Source organism: Chaetodon auriga, chromosome 22 (genome assembly GCF_051107435.1).
Source record: "Chaetodon auriga isolate fChaAug3 chromosome 22, fChaAug3.hap1, whole genome shotgun sequence".
Taxonomy (NCBI): Eukaryota; Metazoa; Chordata; class Actinopteri; order Chaetodontiformes; family Chaetodontidae; genus Chaetodon; species Chaetodon auriga.
Window position 1 is genome coordinate 16,905,911 of NC_135095.1, and position 19,008 is coordinate 16,924,918.

Consider the following 19,008-nt stretch of genomic DNA (forward strand, 5'->3'; position numbering starts at 1 on the left):
GGCTTTGTCTATTGTTCAAGTAAACTGATTTTTTAGTCTTCTCTTGAAAAACATGAGAACATTTAAGACCGTTAGACTTGTGATGAAACCACAACTAAACTCACGAGAAGCACCGACGTTAACGCAGGTTACAGGTATCTTAGTATTTTTTTTTCCTCTATACATTTAAACAGTAGAAAATATAGGTCATTTCATCATGTGCATTTAAACCACGGATTGTCTATCTGTGAGTCAGTTCAGCAAAAGGTGACACAAGTAGGTAGCATTTCTCCCACCCAAACAGGGCAAATGTCTTTTTTATTTTTACCTTTAAACTACTCTAGAAAAAAGTGGTTCTATATATAGACTTTGAATGAGAAACAGAGCCACTTAAAATGGCCTTATCAAAAAACTTTACACTGCCTGAAAAATGTAAAAACCATTGGAGAGCTCTGAGAGAGTCTAATATTGATCAGACAGTTTTTACTCAAAACTGTTTGGAAGTAGTCTTATTTCTCAGAGAAACTGGCGCGGGCTGCTTCTGGCCCGCGGTCTGGTTTGCGACGGCGCCAGAAGCGAGATGACGCGCCAATTCCTGTGGTGAACTTTCAAGTTTACTTTAAATGAAGAAGAAAAGGAAAGAAAAGCTGACAGAAAGAAGAAGAAGGAACCGAAAAAATGCAAGAAAACATAGAGAATGGAAATCACTTTGCCACAGGTTGTTGTTTTTTCTCCAAAAAGAACATTTGTTTTCATTAAAAATCTCAGTCTCTTTTGTTTTTCATATGAATGCAGCTTTTATATCTTTTTCACATTGATTCATTTTCTTACCCGCCCCTCCCGTATCGCCTCGCTCCCTCCCTGAAACCCTCCTGGAAAACAGATCCAAATGAGGTCACATGCACAAAAAAAAAAACAAAAACAAAAACAAAAAAACACAAAAAGAAAGAAAAAAAAATCATAAAAATCCAAAAAAGCTAAAAGTTCAAAGTTCAAAAGGTCAGTAGGCGGCGGCGGAGGAGGAGGAGGAGGAGGAGGAGGAGAACCAGGTTATGATCAGGTGAGCTCGGAAAAGACATCAGAAAAAACAATGACGGGGGAGGAGGAGGAGGACGATGACACTTTTTTTTGTTTTGGCGGAGATTTTTTTGTTTTCGTTTTGTTTATAAAGTTTTTTTGGGGGAGGGGGGGCGGGGGGGGCGCCACGGAGACATGCTAGGCAAACGATGAGCTAACAGGCATGGAGATGGGTTGTTCTAAAAGGGGGAAAGAAAAAACAGGGGAGAGGAGAGAGTTACACACAGAGAGCCAGAGCACCACACCACTACAGCATTTCTGTAAAAATCAGGAGAAACAACAACAACAACAACAACAACAAACAACAACAACAACAAACAACAACAAACAGCAACAACAACAATGCAAACCGGCAGAACAGCAACACCACGCACTGAGTTCATTGGCAATTTTTTAGCTTTGATTTTGTCGTTTTTTTAGATGATATAATGTTATAGGTCTATACTAACAGGCAACACACACACACACACACACACACACACACACACACGCACACACACACACGCACACACACACACACACACACATACACACACACACACACACACACACAAAAACAGAGAGCACCCAAAGCTTTATCCATCAGATCCCAGATGGATGCTGTCATTTGGGAGAAAATAGTCCTATTTTTTGGGAGGTGGGGGTGGGGGTCTTTTCATTTCTTACTTTTTTTTTTTTTGTTTGTTTTTTAATTTTGGAATCTTTGGAAGGGCGGGGGCGGGTGGGGGCGGCGGGGGCGGGGGGGGCTACGAACAAACGAAAAACACTCGAAATAAACGAAGCGAAAAACGCGAGGAAGAAGGTGGAAATCGGACAAGTGAGGAAGTCGTCCCACTACGGATGGAGAGAGAGGGAGAGCGGTGAAAGAGAGAGAGGTGGATGAACAGCACAGAGAAATGTGTGTGCGTGGATGAATCGATGACACGGGGGGGCGGAGGGTGGAGGGGCTCGGGGGGCGGATGGCGGCGGAGCGTGTAGTGATTGTGGTTTCTGCACTGAAAAAACATGAAAAACACCGGAGAACCCAATTCCACGAGACTTCTCCACGAGGGTCTACTTTAATGATGCTGTATACTTTATAGGAGTCCAATAACTTAACGATAGGCAATAAATAAAATCCTTTTTTTTTTCATCTGAGGCAGTAAAAATGTTGTATAAAAATAGAACTGCTTTTTTTACAAATAAAATTTACAGGCCTGTGGCTTTCTGTACTTTGAATTATTTTTTAAATCTTTCAACAAACATCAAGTATTTTCAGTTACCACCTTAACCCATAAACTCTTTTATTATTATAATTATTATTATAGCCTTCATCAAATTCTGGATGTTGTTTTGAAAATGTTCTGCATGCTGTAATATCCCTTTCACAACAAAGACCAATGTGATCTGACCCAGAAAAGTAGTAACTAATTATTTTTTTTTTCATCTTCTGAGAAATAAAAAACTGTTTTTTATTTTCACATAAATAATAAGACGTAGCTGGAGTGCGTGTGTGGTTTTTTTTCTTCTTCTGTGGTGGTGGACTGTAACCGTGCGGCAGGCTGACGTCGCCACTGACTATAATGTAAAGAGGCCACTAACGTTTTGCAGCCTTTGCTCCCGGGTTGCCAGCAGGCATAGAGGGGTTTTGGAGAAGCAGCGGCGGCCTGCAACCAACACCGCGGAGGTCAAAGGTCGAATGTGCATATCTGCGTGCGTGTCAAAAAAAAAAAATAAAAATGAACCCTTCGCCAGGCCTCAGGTTCACGAGAGAGAGAGAGGAAAAAAAAAATTAAAAAATCATCATGGCTCCTTTGTCTTTACCTCGGTTCTGACTGTAACTAGTCCTCAAAAATGTATAAATAATCACTGAGAAAGAAAAAAAGTCAAATAAACAAACGTTTGTTTTAAAAAAGCTACCCAGGATAGCTACTTCCTTCCATTGTTAAAAAAAAAAAAAAGAAAAAAAAAATTGCACAAAGTAATGGCGGTAATGGAAGCGTTCATGTGTGTCAAAAAAAATTAATTGTAATAAATAATAATACTTGAAAGCTAACATAAAAATCTTCAAAAAAAGCAAGAAAAACAAGAAAAAAACCAAAACAAGGCGTGTGTGTCTCCCTCAGGGTGGTTGTAGGTCGTCTCCCCCTCCCTCCCACATCCCTCCCTTCCCTCCCATCAACCCCCCCACCCCCCCACCCCCCAGTCCCTGTGTAGAGGTCGTGGCTCGGTTTGCTGTTGTTTTTTTTTTTTTTTCATTTTCATTTTTTGTGGGGGGACTTACCCTAGCAGTGCTAACATGGGGAGCAGATAGACCCTAGTGCTAAGATCAGTACGGTTTGCTGTCGTTCTTGGAGCGCTTCAGCTGCACCTTCAGCCGCTTCATGCCGATCTGGAAGCCGTTCATGGCCTGGATGGCTGCCTGTGCCGACACTGGATTGTCGTAGCTGACGAAGCCTGCGGGGACACCGGAGACAGGTGGAGAAGAACGTGACGATGCTGCTTTTTCCACGTGGCATTGAACGCACAACAGAGAGCGTGACAAAACATTTAATTATTGTTGAACTAATTAACACTGGCTGGTCTAACTTTGGAGCTGCATGAGCGAAAATAAGCTAGTGTCGGCTAGACTTAGCTAACGTTTGCGAGCTAGCTAGCTATGTTAGCTAGCGAACTGAGCACATGTTTCACAAAACAAATGCTAACCACAGATATTTCTAACAGCTAGGTGGAAAAACATCTCAATAAAATCCAAAATTAGCAATATTACCTTGACTTGATAAAAAAAACCCATTACAAATACATTACGCTATACACATAGCTAATTTAGGCTACATTATGGGTAATTTTCTGGACTAATACATCAATGCTTCCAAGTTTGTGACATTTTGAGGTCATGAATCCAGCTAGCGTCCACCCTGAGCTATCTTTTCCGTAAGTTTCCATAAGTTTTCTGTAAGACGGGAGCACGATAAATGTTGCTAACCTGTTAGCTAAGATAGCCAACAAGCAAATGTTAGCTAGCCATCACATCCAGGCTGTCTTCACTAGCCTGTGTCCGCTAATGCTCCATAATAAATTCAAGAAACAATGGATGATATATGGATGATATAATGAGACCATGGTTGAGATGAGTGGTTGCCTCTATCTCGGGATATCCCACAATCCTCATAGTTTCCTGTCTAACACAAATCTTCATTCCTTGTTTTGTGCCATAAAACAGCCGATTTCCCTCCAAAACTGACTCTTAATATAAAACACAAGCTGAGACCAATAAGATTATTTACAGGAGCTACTGTCTCAAACTGGAGGTGTGCTAATAAACTGATGTTGAAGCGCTACGCGAGGCACCCTCACCACGTTTCTGTGCCTAGAGATCTGATTTATCTGGATTACACCTACATTAAATCACAGCCCTGGTTCACCATAAGAAACAATTAAACTTTAATGACTCCTGGAAGAGAACTGGCCGTTGCATCAACAAAATAAAGAATAAAGCTTTCGGAAAACAAATGCGACGCTTCCAGTGAGTCTGCAAAAGAAGTGAAGTCCTGCAACAATTAAAAAAATCCAACAAAAGACAATAAAACCACAGAATCTGCTCAGATCAGACCGAGATTCTGACCAACAACGTGACAAACAAAGGATTTTGGAGCAGGCTGAGGTTATATTGTGTTTTATTTTCTCGCTGTCTCTCACAAAGTCATCTTTGTGCACACTTCGCTTCTTCTTGTAAAATCTGCAACCTCTAAAACTGACAGTAAACTGCTCGTCTCGCTTGTCTCACATCCGTCCTCACAATCCATTTTCTGACAGTATCACTGCCGCCCGTCTGTCTGTCTGTCTGTCTGTCTTCCCTCCCGCATCCATGCTTGATTTATTTCTGTTTCCCTTAGTTGCTACATGAGGAATGGAGATGCATTATATTTAGGTTCTGCTGTCAACGCAGACAAATGCTATGCAAATAAAAATCACCAGCACACTTAAATGCATTTCACCTTGAAGCGTCTTTACTCTGTTTTTCTGTCGGGGAGAATTTTAACAGCAGGTGGAAGGGAGACGCCTGCTGACCCAGTTCAGGGGAGGATCCCTTAAAGTTTAATGCTTGTCTCATTTTAGCTCTGATCTCTTTTGCCTGAGTTTGGGACATAACTGGTGTTTCTGTGCAGCCCGCCATGTTTCACAACTCATTTTCACTTGTTTCCTGCAGCGTCACCTCAATAAAGGACCAGTGTGAAGGATCCAGTGACATCTAGCAGTGCAACATGGCGGAGTCATGTTCTGAATATTACTTTCCAGTTCTACCAGTAGATAAACCCTCCAAACTGGAGTTTTAAGACTGGAAATGCAGGAATATGTTGGAGTGGATGTTTTGAGGAGGGCTTTATTTGATGTGTCCCTTCATTTCTTGCAAAGCACTGTGCACTTTGGTGCTATTTGTGGAGAAAACAGAGACATTTGTGGAGTTTAGTTAGCTCTGTTGAGTTTGTACAGACGAGTTATTGATTCCCAGAATTTCCTTGAAAGACCTGCTAAAATATTTGAGCTGCAAAAACTTCCAGACTCATTTAAACTGGAGTCAATTTTAATGTACAACTGGAATATTTATTCTCCCTGTTTGGCCTCTGTGCTCTTCCTTGTGGACAACGTGTTTTTGCAGCTGATGTACAAAAAGACTTCCCACAATACTGAATTGGCATTGATCGTAATTTTTCTTATAATTGGTGCCATTTCCAGGAACCTTCTTCAGAATTTTCCAGCTGAGAAGATGATCAGGAAACTACAGAACGTGTGACACAAAGTGTTTGAGACGTTGGAAAAAGCCAGTGAAGGATGTAAATTCAGTTTGCACGAGCTGTGTCCACCGGCTGAGTTAAACCTGAGCATTTCTGCCTTCATGATCTGATGAGTTGAGCCTGAACTCATTAATATTTTTGGCAGGACCATCTCTTGCCGTGTTCACGTCACATGAGCATCACCGTGTGAGAAAACTTTTCCAGCTGTAATTAGTTGAAGTGAATGCAGTCAGAAACGGCTTATTAGACTCCTCATATGACATGAACACGGCATCCAGTTCAGCCTTCACGTCCTCTGAGGGACCGAACTCGGTGTCCTTCAGAGGATCCAGCCTGAACCGAACCACAGCGAGCAAAGACAGACGACAGATAACCGCAGGCACACGCTGACGCCTGCGCTGCTGCCGTACCGAAGCACTTGCTAAGGTTTGTCTGTTTGTCGATGAAGACTTTGGCAGAGACCACGTTTCCGAAAGGCATGAACATCTGGAGTATGTCCTGGTCTCCAAACTCCTGGGGCAGGTGGTAGATGAACAGGTTGGCACCTTCGGGACCTGGCGGGACGAGACGCACAGCGGTTATAAGGTCAGAGTGGCTTTTCATTAAGCAAAACTGCAGGAGACGAGCGCTGCTTTGTGGCGAGCGGCGCCGCTGTGCTGTCGTCAGCGCGACCTTGAGTTTGTTATTGCTGTTACACAACATTCTGCAGTCGTATTGAACATTGAACAAAGATGAAAGCTTCTGGTTTTCATTCAATAATTATATTTTGCCTCTCAACTAACAATGGTAGTTCCCTGTTCTCTTGTTTTTGATTCATTCGTTCTTTCAGCTGCACGTCGGCGCTCTTAAGAGGGGTCGCAGGTCGGCCCCCCTCGTACCACACATGGGTCAGATCTCTCAGCGTCATTAAATATGCTCTCCACAGCTCAATGAAGCCGGGAGGGAGTCCAGTATTTGTCACGTCTTTGTCTCCCCGGAGGGTGCTGAACTCCTGGATGGATTGTCAAAGACAGAAAGCGTCTTTACAAATGAAGCAGAGACGAGAAGTGGGCAAACAAACGGCGAGCGGCTCTGTTTCTTTTACATTTCACTGCCTGGTTTGCATTCAGTGCCGACGGTGAAAGCTTTTGGGAGAACTTCAGCCATCAGGTTCTGTGCGAAGGTGGCACTTTGCAACGGCGCTGATACGCAGTCTGATCAATTTTACATTTTCTCGTCCACAATGCAATAAAATGAAGCGAACTGTCATCAGCAGGAATATTGATGATGCTCACGGAGAAGGCTGATTAAACTCACATTCTGTACTAAAATAAGACTGAAAGAAATTGAGAATTCCTTTATTTTTCTTTTGGTGGGCGAGAAACAAGCATAAAAATGGGCTTTGGTCCAAATGTGAGGTTATACTTATTTAAAATAAAATTCAGAAACCAATACAGCAGTGTTCTTATTTTCAGGAAGACAAATCAGTGAATTCATGTTTATTTCTAATATTTTAAAAAATGGGTGATTTCAACAGAAGCACCCTGTAGTTCGGCTTTTTCTTTCTACTCAATTAGCAGCTCGTTTACGTTTTTTTCCCCTGTTACTAAAAGCATTTTCTGAGCTGTTCTTGTCAGAAGAAACATTACTTTCCAATAAAATGTGCTTTTTTTGCAGCAGGAAACACAACTTTTGAGTGCGTGGCATTTGGGGTCCTGCTCCATTAAAGCAAAGTGTTTGTTTACTCGTTAATTGCACAGATAATCAGCACCACACTCGACTTGAAGGGACTCGTTCACAACATTTTACATCCTATTATGAGGATAACCATCCTAGATTTCAGACGGGAGTTCTCGTGTTGTGTGTTTGCTGTTCGACGGAGTAAATCCTGGAGGAAACACTGAATATGTGAGGAACTCAAACCCTCTGACATCTGCAGACAGACGGCTACTGACCCTCTTTCTGGCTGCCGGCAGCCCCCTGCTGCTGCAGCAGGGACTGGCTGTAGAGGGTGGGCAGCGCTGCGGCGGCGTACTGCTGGATCCCTGAGTAAGCCTGCGTCAGCGCGTCCATGGTGCCCGCCGTCCCGTTGGTAAGCCCTGCGCCGCCCAGGCCTCCGTTTAGAGCCGCCATACCTGAGAGCATTTGAGCAACTTTACATAAAACCCAACAATAAAGAAAGAAGAGTGCACTTACTCATTAGCGCTCCCACTGAAGGTTGTGTTTTTACCACACATACACACACTGACACGCACACAGAAACCCACACGACTGTTACCAGACGACACACACACACACACACACACACACACACACACACACAGACTGTACTGTAAGTTACACACACGTCAACGTCACACACAGGAGACACATCGACACCGTGTCCACGCACGAAACACGACAGTTAAGACGTCAGAGCACAGGACGCACAGATATTAGTTTAAACACAGTAAAGTGCAGTATGAGCGCAGCTGATGACAGCCAGAGCTGCACACGGTCCAGATCAGAAGCACGCAGCGATGCATGCACGCTCGCAAGAACACACAGAGACACTCAGAGAACACAACAGCGAGACCGATGGAGAACAGCGGAATGATCACATGACAACACGTCTGATTCACGTCCCCCCGCCGGCCTCTGTTCGGTCATCGACTGTCCTTTTGGAGCTTTTGTGCTATGTTACCATTTGCATTATGGGTAGTGTGGTTTTGGAGCACTCTAAAAGGGACTAATTTAACATACAGCATGTTCATTAGTGAGCTTTAGAGGTGCTAGCAGGGATTTTTTATCCAGCTGTTTCCCTCTGTTTCCAGTTTTTATGCTAAGCTAAGCTAACTCCCGGCTTTAGCTCCATGCTTGATGCACAGGTAGGAGATTGTGTTTATTGTGGATGTACGATCGGGAGTCTGCACAGGGAGTTTTATTCAGAATATTCATTGGATTCTGTCCACCGTTCCTGTATCTGACTTCCTGTCTTGATCGATCTGCTCTGTGCAAAAATAGACGTTAGAGTTCTGCGGTTCTGTTGACTCTTTGTCTATTTGAAGCTTGTTTTATTCGGTGCTTTATGCAAAGAACATTTCCTTGTTTTGCCTTCGACAAATGAATCAATAGTGGTGATTTATCCTCTGAGCACAGTCGGCCCAGGACATGCAGGCAGGTGGATCTTCTAACATTGAATTGATCATTAAAATGATCTGCATTAGCACTGAGGTGTCAAATCTCGTAAAGGTCCGTCTTCACGATCGACCTGACAGAAGCATCTCAGAAGCTGCTGCAGAGACTTAACTCGCCATAAGTTCAAACATGAGCGAGGTGCGACTTGATGTGCTTTTCCAGCCTGTGACGTCTCACTCGGGGGAGGGGGGGGCGGACACGTGCAGCGAGGAGGGACTGTGGTTTAAAAAGTGAAGGAACGCAGCAGTAACACTCATTAGCTGCTTGTAACGGCTTAATATTGCGGCGGAGGGCAACTTGTCTGAGGGGGTCTGACATTGGCTCGGCGTCCTGTCGCCTCGCCGTCAGACACAGTGAAATAAATTATCACCGCGGAGCTCTGGATTATAGGTCACTCATTTATTCAGGAATAATTGCACCGGTGACCTTTGCAATTCAATTAAGGCCTAGATGTGTTTAAATGAGGGCGGCTGCCGGTGGGTGGAGGGACGGGGAGGAGAGGAGGGTAAGCCGGGACAAAACGGGATGCAAAGCCAAAGCGGTCCGGACGGTTCGAGAGGCGTGTGTGTGTGTGTGTGTGTGCGTGTGCGCATGTCCTGTGTTTCTGTACCTGTGTGAGTCGACTCGTATATGATTTACACAGCGGATACAGCTTCTCCAGCCGAGGAGCCGTAAAGGTCAGAGGAGAATAATGTGGTGGAAGAGGCCAGAAGTACAGGATCTCTGCTGTAATAACAGCGCTGATTAAGACCCCAGCCCCGTCTCCCCAGGGGTCAAAGGCAGGACACAGCGCGGCACACAGCGGTGGACCGCACGGACCGTGTCCTCCGTACAGTCCACATGTGGATGGAAACACGTGTGTCTTTCACGTAAATCCTGAAGACATGCGGTAACTTATTGAGACGTGCTTGACGCTAAAATAGCTGCTAATAAATAAAGTTTTTGGTATGAAAAGTCAAATTTATGGTTTTTACTGGGCATGAAAATTGTCAACCAATCTCTTTTTTTGAAAATGAAATTGTCCATTATCGTATTTGGGTTTGTTTTAGCCGAAAAATGGCCAAATTAAAATTTTTAATAGATGAAAATGGTCGAATTTTGTATTACAAAAGCCAAAAGTCGTATATAAAATAAGAGAATTCACGTAATTTGCGGTTTATGACAAAAAATCAATCACAATTAGTATTTTTGGCATGTAAATTAATAGGTTTTGTGTTTACTGGGGAGGAAAATGGACAGATTTGTGTTTTCCTGCATGTCTTTTTTTGTTTGTTTGTTTGTTTTGTGGTATTGGGCAGGAATTCTGTCAAATTTAGGATTTTTGCAGTTTTAGCACAGAATCCTGTTCTGACTGACAGGAAATTGTCAAATTTGCTAATTTTGGCATCCCAAGTGTACAAAACTGGTTTGAATTTTCCCTTTTTACAACCCTCTGAGGTTCAAACTGCCTGTTGAGATGACAGAAAACACAACAACGACACGACAGAACGACACCATGTGAACGACAGACGAGGACGAGACACGCGTGAGGCGACAGCAGCACGCCAGCTCTGCCCGGATGGCGCCGCAGCACTCCTACAGCAAGCATAACCCAGGACACAACCAGGAAGCGGATGGAGGGATGGAGGGATGGAGGGATGGAGGGATGGAGGGATGGATGAAAGGTCTGTGGCCGGATGAGTTGATGAGGTAGCCGTCATTGAGAGAGTGAAGACAATTTATTTTCAAACTGAGACGCAGAGAGACGACAGCAGAAACTCAGATTTTGGTTTGAGTTTCTTTTAAAAATCTTAACTCTGAAAACGTTTTTTGAAATATTTTTCTGCTTGTTAATTTTTATCATTCTTTGTTCCACCTTGTTTTGTAAAATATGGATTTTAATGTTTTAAAATAAAGTGATCAGATGAGGGTCCAGTTTCATCCTACAAGTGAAAACTGTGCAGTTAAATCAAACACTGACGTTAGAGTCGGACGACTGCGTGGGTTTCTGATAAACTCAGCCTTTGTGTAATGATATTAAATACACTGAAGCACGTTAGCAAGTTCATTTTTTTCATTTTAAAACAAATTCTGCAGGTTTTTCTTTCACAAACTCAGCTCACAAATCTGTTTTAAATTTGTCCACACTAATCAGGGAAATTGGCAGTTTTAATTAAAAAATCATGTGCAAAAACCCACAGCAGTCAAACTCTAACGATGCCGTGACGCTGCGTCTCTCTGCATCGACTCACAGGTTGTAGCAGCCATGTTGCCGCTGGGTGTGGATGGTCGGTCGTGGGGGTGGAGGTGGAGGTGGAGTGGCTGATGACAGGGTGAATACTCACTGTTGATGCTACCTGCTAGTGCATTTATGTTGTTCAGGCCCACAGTCGCGCCTGCCAGGCCCTGCAGGGTGCCCAGAGAGGTCAGAGAGTTCATGGCACCGGCGTTGGAGCTGGCTGTGGTGCCCGCTGCTGGGGGGGAGAGAAGAAGAGGGAGGGGAGGAAGGGAGGAAGGGGAGGAGGGGGGAGGAGAAGAACAAGATGACGAGAGTGATAAGAGAAAGGAGGGATAAGGACGGAGTGAGGAGGGAAAGTAGGAGACAAAGAAGCAGACTTGTTATAAGAACAAACTCCAAGGTTCCTCGTTTTCAAGGCTTTTCTTATTCAAAACATATTACAAACCTCTTCATACAGCTCGGACTTTACACAATACGTGGACAGTTTAACATCAATGAACTGTCGTAATTTTGTGTTGTAAGTGAAACCACTGCAGAGGAGACTGGCTGCCGCCTGTTTTCAAAGCTCGGGAGGGTTAAACGTCAGCAGACTTCAATGGAAACTGGTGGAAATTAGATCATTGGTTTCGGTGGAGACAGCACCACCACATAAAGTCCTCTCTCCTGACTACAACATGCACAAAATATTCCAGGTTTTGCTCCTACCAAGCAGTTTACATGCAGCCGTGCATGCTCTGATTAACAGAGTCTCCGTCTTTCAAACGTGTATTCAAACACCTGTTGATATCCAAGTCTTAAGAAGTTTAACAGTAGGTGTGTTCCTCCATCCATCTCTGCAGCAGCCCTGCAAACTGTAAACAGGCCGAGTGTCTCAGACTGCTGTGAAAAACACAACTGAGACGCATGAGGCTCCAAAAAGGTGAATAAGAGCAACATATCCTACACGTCTTCATCTGAAAACGCCACATTACGGATAATTAGGGAAATATTAGTGTGCATGTAAACGCAGTCACTGGAGCAAAATTCACTTTTCTTGGATTTGGAGCTCGAAGATGAATTTGTCAATATTGCCACATGCTTTTCAGCCCAATCAGATTTTCCACCATTTTCAATTAAATTTCTCCTTTTCAGCAAATTACATCCAATCTTGACCAAATTTGGAACGAATGACGTTCAATTATTCCACAAAGATTACTTCTGAAATCTTTTTGGAGTAACTGAAAGCATTTTTTGTGACGACTGCAGAGCGGACGTGCGATGTCGTTGCCCTGTTAGCTTGTGCTGCAGCAGCATGAGAAATGAGAGTAAAACATATAATATTATGAACTCAAATGCAACCATGCAGAAGTGGGCAGATTTCTGGGTCAGATTTGCAGAAACTGGTCATTATTCTCATAGAGCGAACAGAGCTGAAGCTTTTTGATGATAAAGACTAACACTGGAGAAATTACTTGACATCATTCAGAGAGTTAAAGTAGAGCCAGTGTGAATAGAGAAAACTTGAAACATCTCCCTGACAAGAAGCACTGGAGTTCAAGGGAAAAGATATCTGGAGGCAACTGATTTTCTCCACAGTGGTCTCATTTTTCTGAGCTCGCAAATCTTTAATTAATGTGAGAAGCTGCGTATAAGAACTGTACGTCACGATCACATGGAGATGAAAACACACACGCTCAGAAGAAGAGAGCTGCTCGGTTTGTTTGTTTCAGGAAATATTCGCGATAGCAGGTGAACTGAGGAGCTGCTGCATTCAAAGACCATCCAAAAAAAGCAGACAAGTGTACAGAAAGGTGAGAGCACAATCAGAGGAGACGTTTTAAGCTCACAAACAACCTCTCTCAGACGTTTTTGGAACTCTTTCATATTTCCATCCCGTCTAAGCGACTCTTCCTCGAGCACAGCCGCCTTTCAAATCGTCGGTCGTGTTCGTCGCCGACAGCAAAACACACAAAACTTCAACACGGTGGACGCAAACTCACACACACGTACACCTGGACGCACGCCGATGAGGAAATGTGCGCCATACATGAGCTGCTGTGTCAGTAGTGGTGGGTGAGATGGTGCACAAAGCTCACAACTTGTTCTGCTTCCAGACAAAAAAAACAAAGATTTAATCTATTAATTTACCCTTGATCTCATCAAAGCGATGCCAACAAAGCAGGACTGCAGCTGAATGTATTAAGGAATGGTGTGATAAAAGGGAGCATTATGTCTGCACTTGGTGCAAAACAAAAACGTGGCCTGTCTCCATGCAGAACTGTCTATATTTATCAAACTGCCGTGACATTTTCAGTCCCATTGACACATGCAGTATGGCGCCACTCATTCACACCGAGTAGCTCAACCTGAGTGTGTACTATTCAAGGTTGGACTGACATTCAGAGTCAGAGAGAGAGAGAGAGGCTGGAATAAGAGAAGAGAAGGTGAAAAGTACGGAGAGAATGAGGGAGGAGAGGAAGAGAGACGAGACACGAGCGGGCATTCAGTGCGAAACGGCTCGGTGGAGGCAGGAAGTGGGATGGAAGCGGCGCAAGTGTTAACGTGACGGAGGAAGAAGAGGAGAGGGGTGGGGGTGGGGGTGGGGGGGCTTTTCATATTCATGCTCTGTTGGGAGTGCGCTCCAAAAGAGACAGCAAAACCACGGCCGCTGGAGCGAGGCCGAGCCGACATGAAAGGGGAGAATGATGGAGCAGAAACAGGGAGCTTGTCAAAAGGAGGGCAGCAGCAAAAGATGAGGGCAACGAGAAGGAACACAAGGAGAGGAGGCGCAGGAGGAGAGGATGAGCTGAGGGGGAAGAGAAGGGAGGGGAGAATCTGAAGGTGGCGATATTTAACCTGAGTCCAGTTCAGACATCAACCTGTAGTTTTTACCCCCCCCCCCCAGCCATGAACAGAGACAAAACACACACAGGTGCAAACAAAACCCGTCCGCCGGGAAACAACAAATCTACTGTCCTGAACTTCCTGCGTGAGGCTCTGCGGCACAAACAAAGAAACCACCACAGAGAAAACACACAATCTGCACCCGACGCAGACACTGAAGCACGAAACACACATACATGCACACGCGCACACATATACAGTGCGTGTATCACGGGATGGTCACATGGTGAGGAGGTGAGGCGTTCACAGACAGGAGGACGCAGGGTGGCAGCATCAACAACACAGCATGGAGTCTCTGCTAAGATGGAGGTCTGGAGGGCGGAGACGGTGGATACACACACCATGGCCACGTGCCGGAGAGACGGCCAATGACACGGACGGAGATCTGGACAATGGAGGTGTGTCGGCAACGATGATTGGTTGATGGTTTCAGTGATGGCGGTGAAGTGCCGGGATCATGGGGCGACAACAGTGGTAATGGTAACGGTGCAGAGCGGAGGACGTAGGCAGGCGTTGGCCCCCCCCCCGGCGTCGGACCCCCCCGACCTGAGTGGCTGCGGTGTTACCTGGGCTGGCCAACGCTCCCAGGGAGGCGGCGTTGGAGGACAGGGGGTTTGCGGTGGAGGGACTGGCTGAGTTTTGGGCCGCCGCTGCCGCCGCCGCTAAAGTGGCCAGGTTCTGCAACTGCAGAGCACTCATACCTGGAGAGAGGAGCCAGAGAGGGTGGTGTCAAACCTGGGGAGCGAGGCTGAGGCGTGGCTGGGTCGCCCGGCCGGACCGGAGGACAGTACTGAACACGAGTGAGCCGCCTGGGGTCCGGAGGCGAAGAGTAAGAGTGTGGATGCTCTGCACCCTCACGCTTTGTGCTCCAGACGGCTTTAACGTAGCTTGAATCTTGAGTCCGTTGGTGTGTGAAGGCAAACACTACAGCAGCTGATTCCGCTAATAAGTCCCACATGTGCTCAAATCAGTAAAAGCAGCTGCTGTGGTGTTTAGGTTTGGTGCATTTCTCTGAGGCAGGAATAATCTCAATGAGTCAGTTAAACCTATGTTTTTCTGTCTAAACGGGAGGAGAGCTCAGCGGAGAAGGCTCCGAACACTCCGGCAGGACCTTTCTGTTCCAGTTATCTCGGCTCTTTTTGCCAATTATTTCGCTTTGCTCAGCTACGTCGTGCTTTGTAGAATCTAAAGTCTAATCGGTCTGTAAAAATCACGATCAGAGCCTGACTGATATGTGACTTTCGAGGCCGATATTGAAACTGAAGAGGAAAAAAGTGCCTTTTCAACATCTGTCCAGGGACGACAGTTTCAGCTTTTCTATGAAAAACCCGGAAAAGATGCTGGTAAAATCTGAACATCTGTAACATAACCAACACATACCAATAACTGATAGCCAATAACTCCCAAAACGGCATATATGACCATTGGAGAGTACCAGCGACAGGTGGACCTTCGTCGTCACACGGCTAACGTACGTGACGTGAGCAGTCCTCCAGCTGCGTTTGTTTAGCACATCCATCCGTTTGCTTCCTCCACGCAGACTTTCTTGCTCTTTACACTACATCACCTGACCTGTCGTCATTACTGCGGCCACTAGAGGTCGCCACATAACAATAAACGTAAATACGGGTCGTAATAACCTGCAGGCGTACACGGAATATTATACAAGCAGAACAAATTGACTGGTTTACACTTTAATTATGGAGCCATAAGGTGCTAAAAATAATATCTGTAATGAGCAGACGTCGGCCTCCAGTCGCTATCAGTCAGACTCTAATCACAGCAGCACATGATGGAGCCTTTTAGCTTCTCATTTAATATGAGACTCTGTCCCGTCCAGCGGTCATACTGTAGCTCAGGACACCTGAACGCCTCACCGTTAATCTGCATACAGGCCTAAGCAGAATTAATGACTACATGCCAACACCCGAATGATGGTGCAGCAAAGGCTGTAAAACACCTTCTGTGAGTACAACTCCACCTTTCACCTTCCTCCATGAGTGTGTGTGTGTGTGTGTGTGTGTGTGTGTGTGTGTGTGTGTGGACATGACGAGGCATCAGAGCAAAACCTCACAAAGCAAACAGTCATCAAAGGTGTTCTTACCAACGGAGGAGCGTCCTGGGACTCATGAGCGTGTTAGAGTTCAGGTTAAAGGGTGGACACTGTCAATGCGAGGTGTATGCGTCGTATATACAGTCTGATGTATATACAGCACCATGGAAATACACACACCCTCACACACACACACACACACACACACACACACTCAAATAGACACACACAAACAAGACACTATGAGGAAGATCCATCTCGTTTGTGGCGAATGGTTTGAGGTTGTAACATCCAAACAGAGATATTCTTCACCCAGACAACAAAACTGAACGCAGCCAATGACAACAGATGGCTGGATTCATCACTGGGATTCACAGTTCTGATTGGTTAATTAAATATAGAAGAAAAAAAAAGCCCACTGCCAGTTTCTAAACGCTCTTTTTTGTTGTTTTTTTTTTTCCGAGGCTGTCGTGATGAGCTGCCGCAGCGGGAAAACAGTTAAGTGTGTATGTTTGTGCGCGACCGTTCGACTCATCTGGGCTCACTTACGAGCGCACGGAGGCCAAAACCGATCTGGTTTTCAGAGCGATTCTCTCCAGTTTCCTGTGACACATCCAGAGCGAAAGTGGATTTTGATTCCTACGCACGGCGGGAATAAAACAGCCATCGGCGTCATTCTTTCCATCACGTTTCCGTGAATGCGCGCTCGGCTCTCGTGTTTTTACTTCACAGGAGGAAAATGCAGCACATGAGGAAGATGAGAGGCCGCTTCGCCGCCACCGCCGCCGCCTGGCTCGGGCTCGACGCCACAGAGGGGAGAAGGCTGCGTATTAGAGTTCATTCGTGGCTCTTTATTAGAATATAAAGGAGCTTTTTATTTTATTCTCCCTCGGTGGGTTTGGAAAAGGGCTGAGGGGATGAGTTTGACCTCAGAGGCTCAGGCTGACCCACCAAAGCACCTCGGTGTGTTTGCCATGTAAATAAATACTGTAGTCATCGTAGATTTCCTGTGTTGTATCCACTTCCTTCACTTTACCTCGGCTGCACTCTTCTCTTCTTTCTCCGTTCTTTACCTCTTCTTTTACCTCTTCCTTCCTGCTTCATTCTTCCTCTTTTTCTGCTTCTTTCCTTTCATCTTCTTCATTCTCTTTTCCCAATTTCCTACTCCCTGATTCTTCTCTTTCTTCTTCCTTTCCCACATTTCCTCTTCTTTTTCCTCTCCTTTCCATTGTTACTATTCTCCCTTTTATTTCCCTTTTCCTTCTACTGTTTTCCTTTCCTCCCCGCTCTACCTTTTCTTCTGCCTTTCTTATTTCCACTTCCTTGTATTTATTCTGGTTTCCCTTCCTCCTTTCTATCACTTATTTACCACGTGTTTCTCTTTATGCCCTTTCTTTTTCTATTTTCAGTCTTTATTTCCTTTCCTTTCATGTTCCATGAGTATTTCCTCATCTCCTTTTCTTTGCCTCCCTGCCTTCTTCCCCTTTCTTCACTTCCTCCTTTCCATTTTCCCATACCTTAACTGCCTCCCCCCCCACACATTTCCCCCATGCCCTTTTACTCCCTCGCCTTTCCCTCCCTTTCCTTTTCCTTTTTTCCTCCCTTATGTTTTCCTCCCACCTTTCCCTTGCCTCCATCTCTCCCCTTTCTTTTTCCAGTCCCTTTCTTTTCTTTTCTTTTCTTTTCTTTTCTTTTCTTTTCTTTTCTTCAAAGACCACTCCACAGCAGCTCTCTCTCTCTCTCTCTCTCTCTCTCTCTCTCTCTCTCTCTGCCACCTCCTTTCCCCCTTTCCCTCAAAGCAGCTCGACACCAATTCTTACTTGCATCTGTCAAAGGTTATCTCTCTCATTGAACATACATTTTTAAGACAGTTAAGAGGAGCGAAGGAGGAGGCGGGAGATAAAAATAACTGGGTTAGAGGGGAATAAAGCAGAGCTCTGAGAGAAAGAGGGAGACAGCAAAGAGAGAGAGACAGTATGAGACAAATACAATCTACTTCCCACATCAGAGTCGGAGTATCCGGGCTGTGCAGATGGTACATGAGTGTGTGAGCGACTGTGAGTACATATGTGTGCGAGGATGCGTGTGTGTGAGTGTGTGTGAGTGTGTGTGAGTGTGTGTGTGCTCCATCCAGCCTGTATGGCAGAGCCGGGCTGCACCAGGCTGGCGTTGGCTGCGTCTAATTGAATGCTCATTGGTGTAATTGAAGCCTCTCAGCTCTGCAGCTCCTCGTGTTAAAGACTGGGACCAGATGTCATTCAGCTGTGTCACATCTCCTGCCAATCACTAATGCTCGCTCGCTCTCCCTCTCTCTCTCCACCACAGATGGAGGACCAACAGATCTCCAGATTCAGACACCGTTACTCACCCTTGGTTCCAAATCCCAGAGCCTATTTATCCGTGCGAGTGTGTGTTTGTGAGGAAATGTGTGTTTGAGCTCGACAGCAGAGCGAGCAGAAATTTAAATCAGCCACAGGGAAATTGCAAAGCATTGAAACTCGAGGGAACGCGACGGAAAGCCGGAGGATACAAGACGAGGCTCGCCACTTTAAAAACTCCCATCACACTCGGAGCCGCCATTGTTTCTTTATGCCGCTTTCCCCCGCGTCAGCCGACTAAACAGAGAACAATTAAGAGCTGACACCTCACTGAGAAACTCACAGAAGGATAGAAGAAGAAGAGACGGAGGGCAGAACAGAGAGTGTGAAGGCTGGAGGGAGGCGTAAAGGTGAGATGGAGAAACTGTGATTGAACGGGGCGGGAGGTGCGAGAGCATCTGCAAAAAGAGGCTTAAAATAAAAAGAGAAGGAGGAGAGGGCTTTAATGGAAAGAGAGGAGCTCGGGATGATGAGGAGCGAGTATCCACG

The 19,008-nt window shown here is 45.3% G+C and overlaps 1 protein-coding gene across 41 annotated transcripts in view; it reads right to left on the reverse strand.

Annotated features, from left to right (window-relative positions):
- Window positions 1-1,112: 1,112 nt before the first annotated feature.
- The window catches only part of celf2 (cugbp, Elav-like family member 2), a 179,177-nt gene continuing 161,281 nt past the window's right edge, over window positions 1,113-19,008 (reverse strand). For 3 of the 41 annotated variants that reach the window (XM_076722764.1, XM_076722767.1, XM_076722750.1), the window contains 5 exons: window positions 14,655-14,789; window positions 11,312-11,440; window positions 7,766-7,963; window positions 6,242-6,385; window positions 1,964-3,492 (listed from right to left, as the gene is read on the reverse strand). In XM_076722764.1, coding sequence (XP_076578879.1) covers window positions 3,365-3,492; window positions 6,242-6,385; window positions 7,766-7,963; window positions 11,312-11,440; window positions 14,655-14,789 — 734 coding nt within the window. In that variant the 3' untranslated portion in view covers window positions 1,964-3,364. Of the gene's footprint in view, window positions 1,236-1,963; window positions 3,493-6,241; window positions 6,386-7,765; window positions 7,964-11,311; window positions 11,441-14,654; window positions 14,790-19,008 lie in introns of those variants that run through there. The other 38 variants (XM_076722774.1, XM_076722777.1, XM_076722755.1 and 35 more) reach the window with 19 other exon arrangements.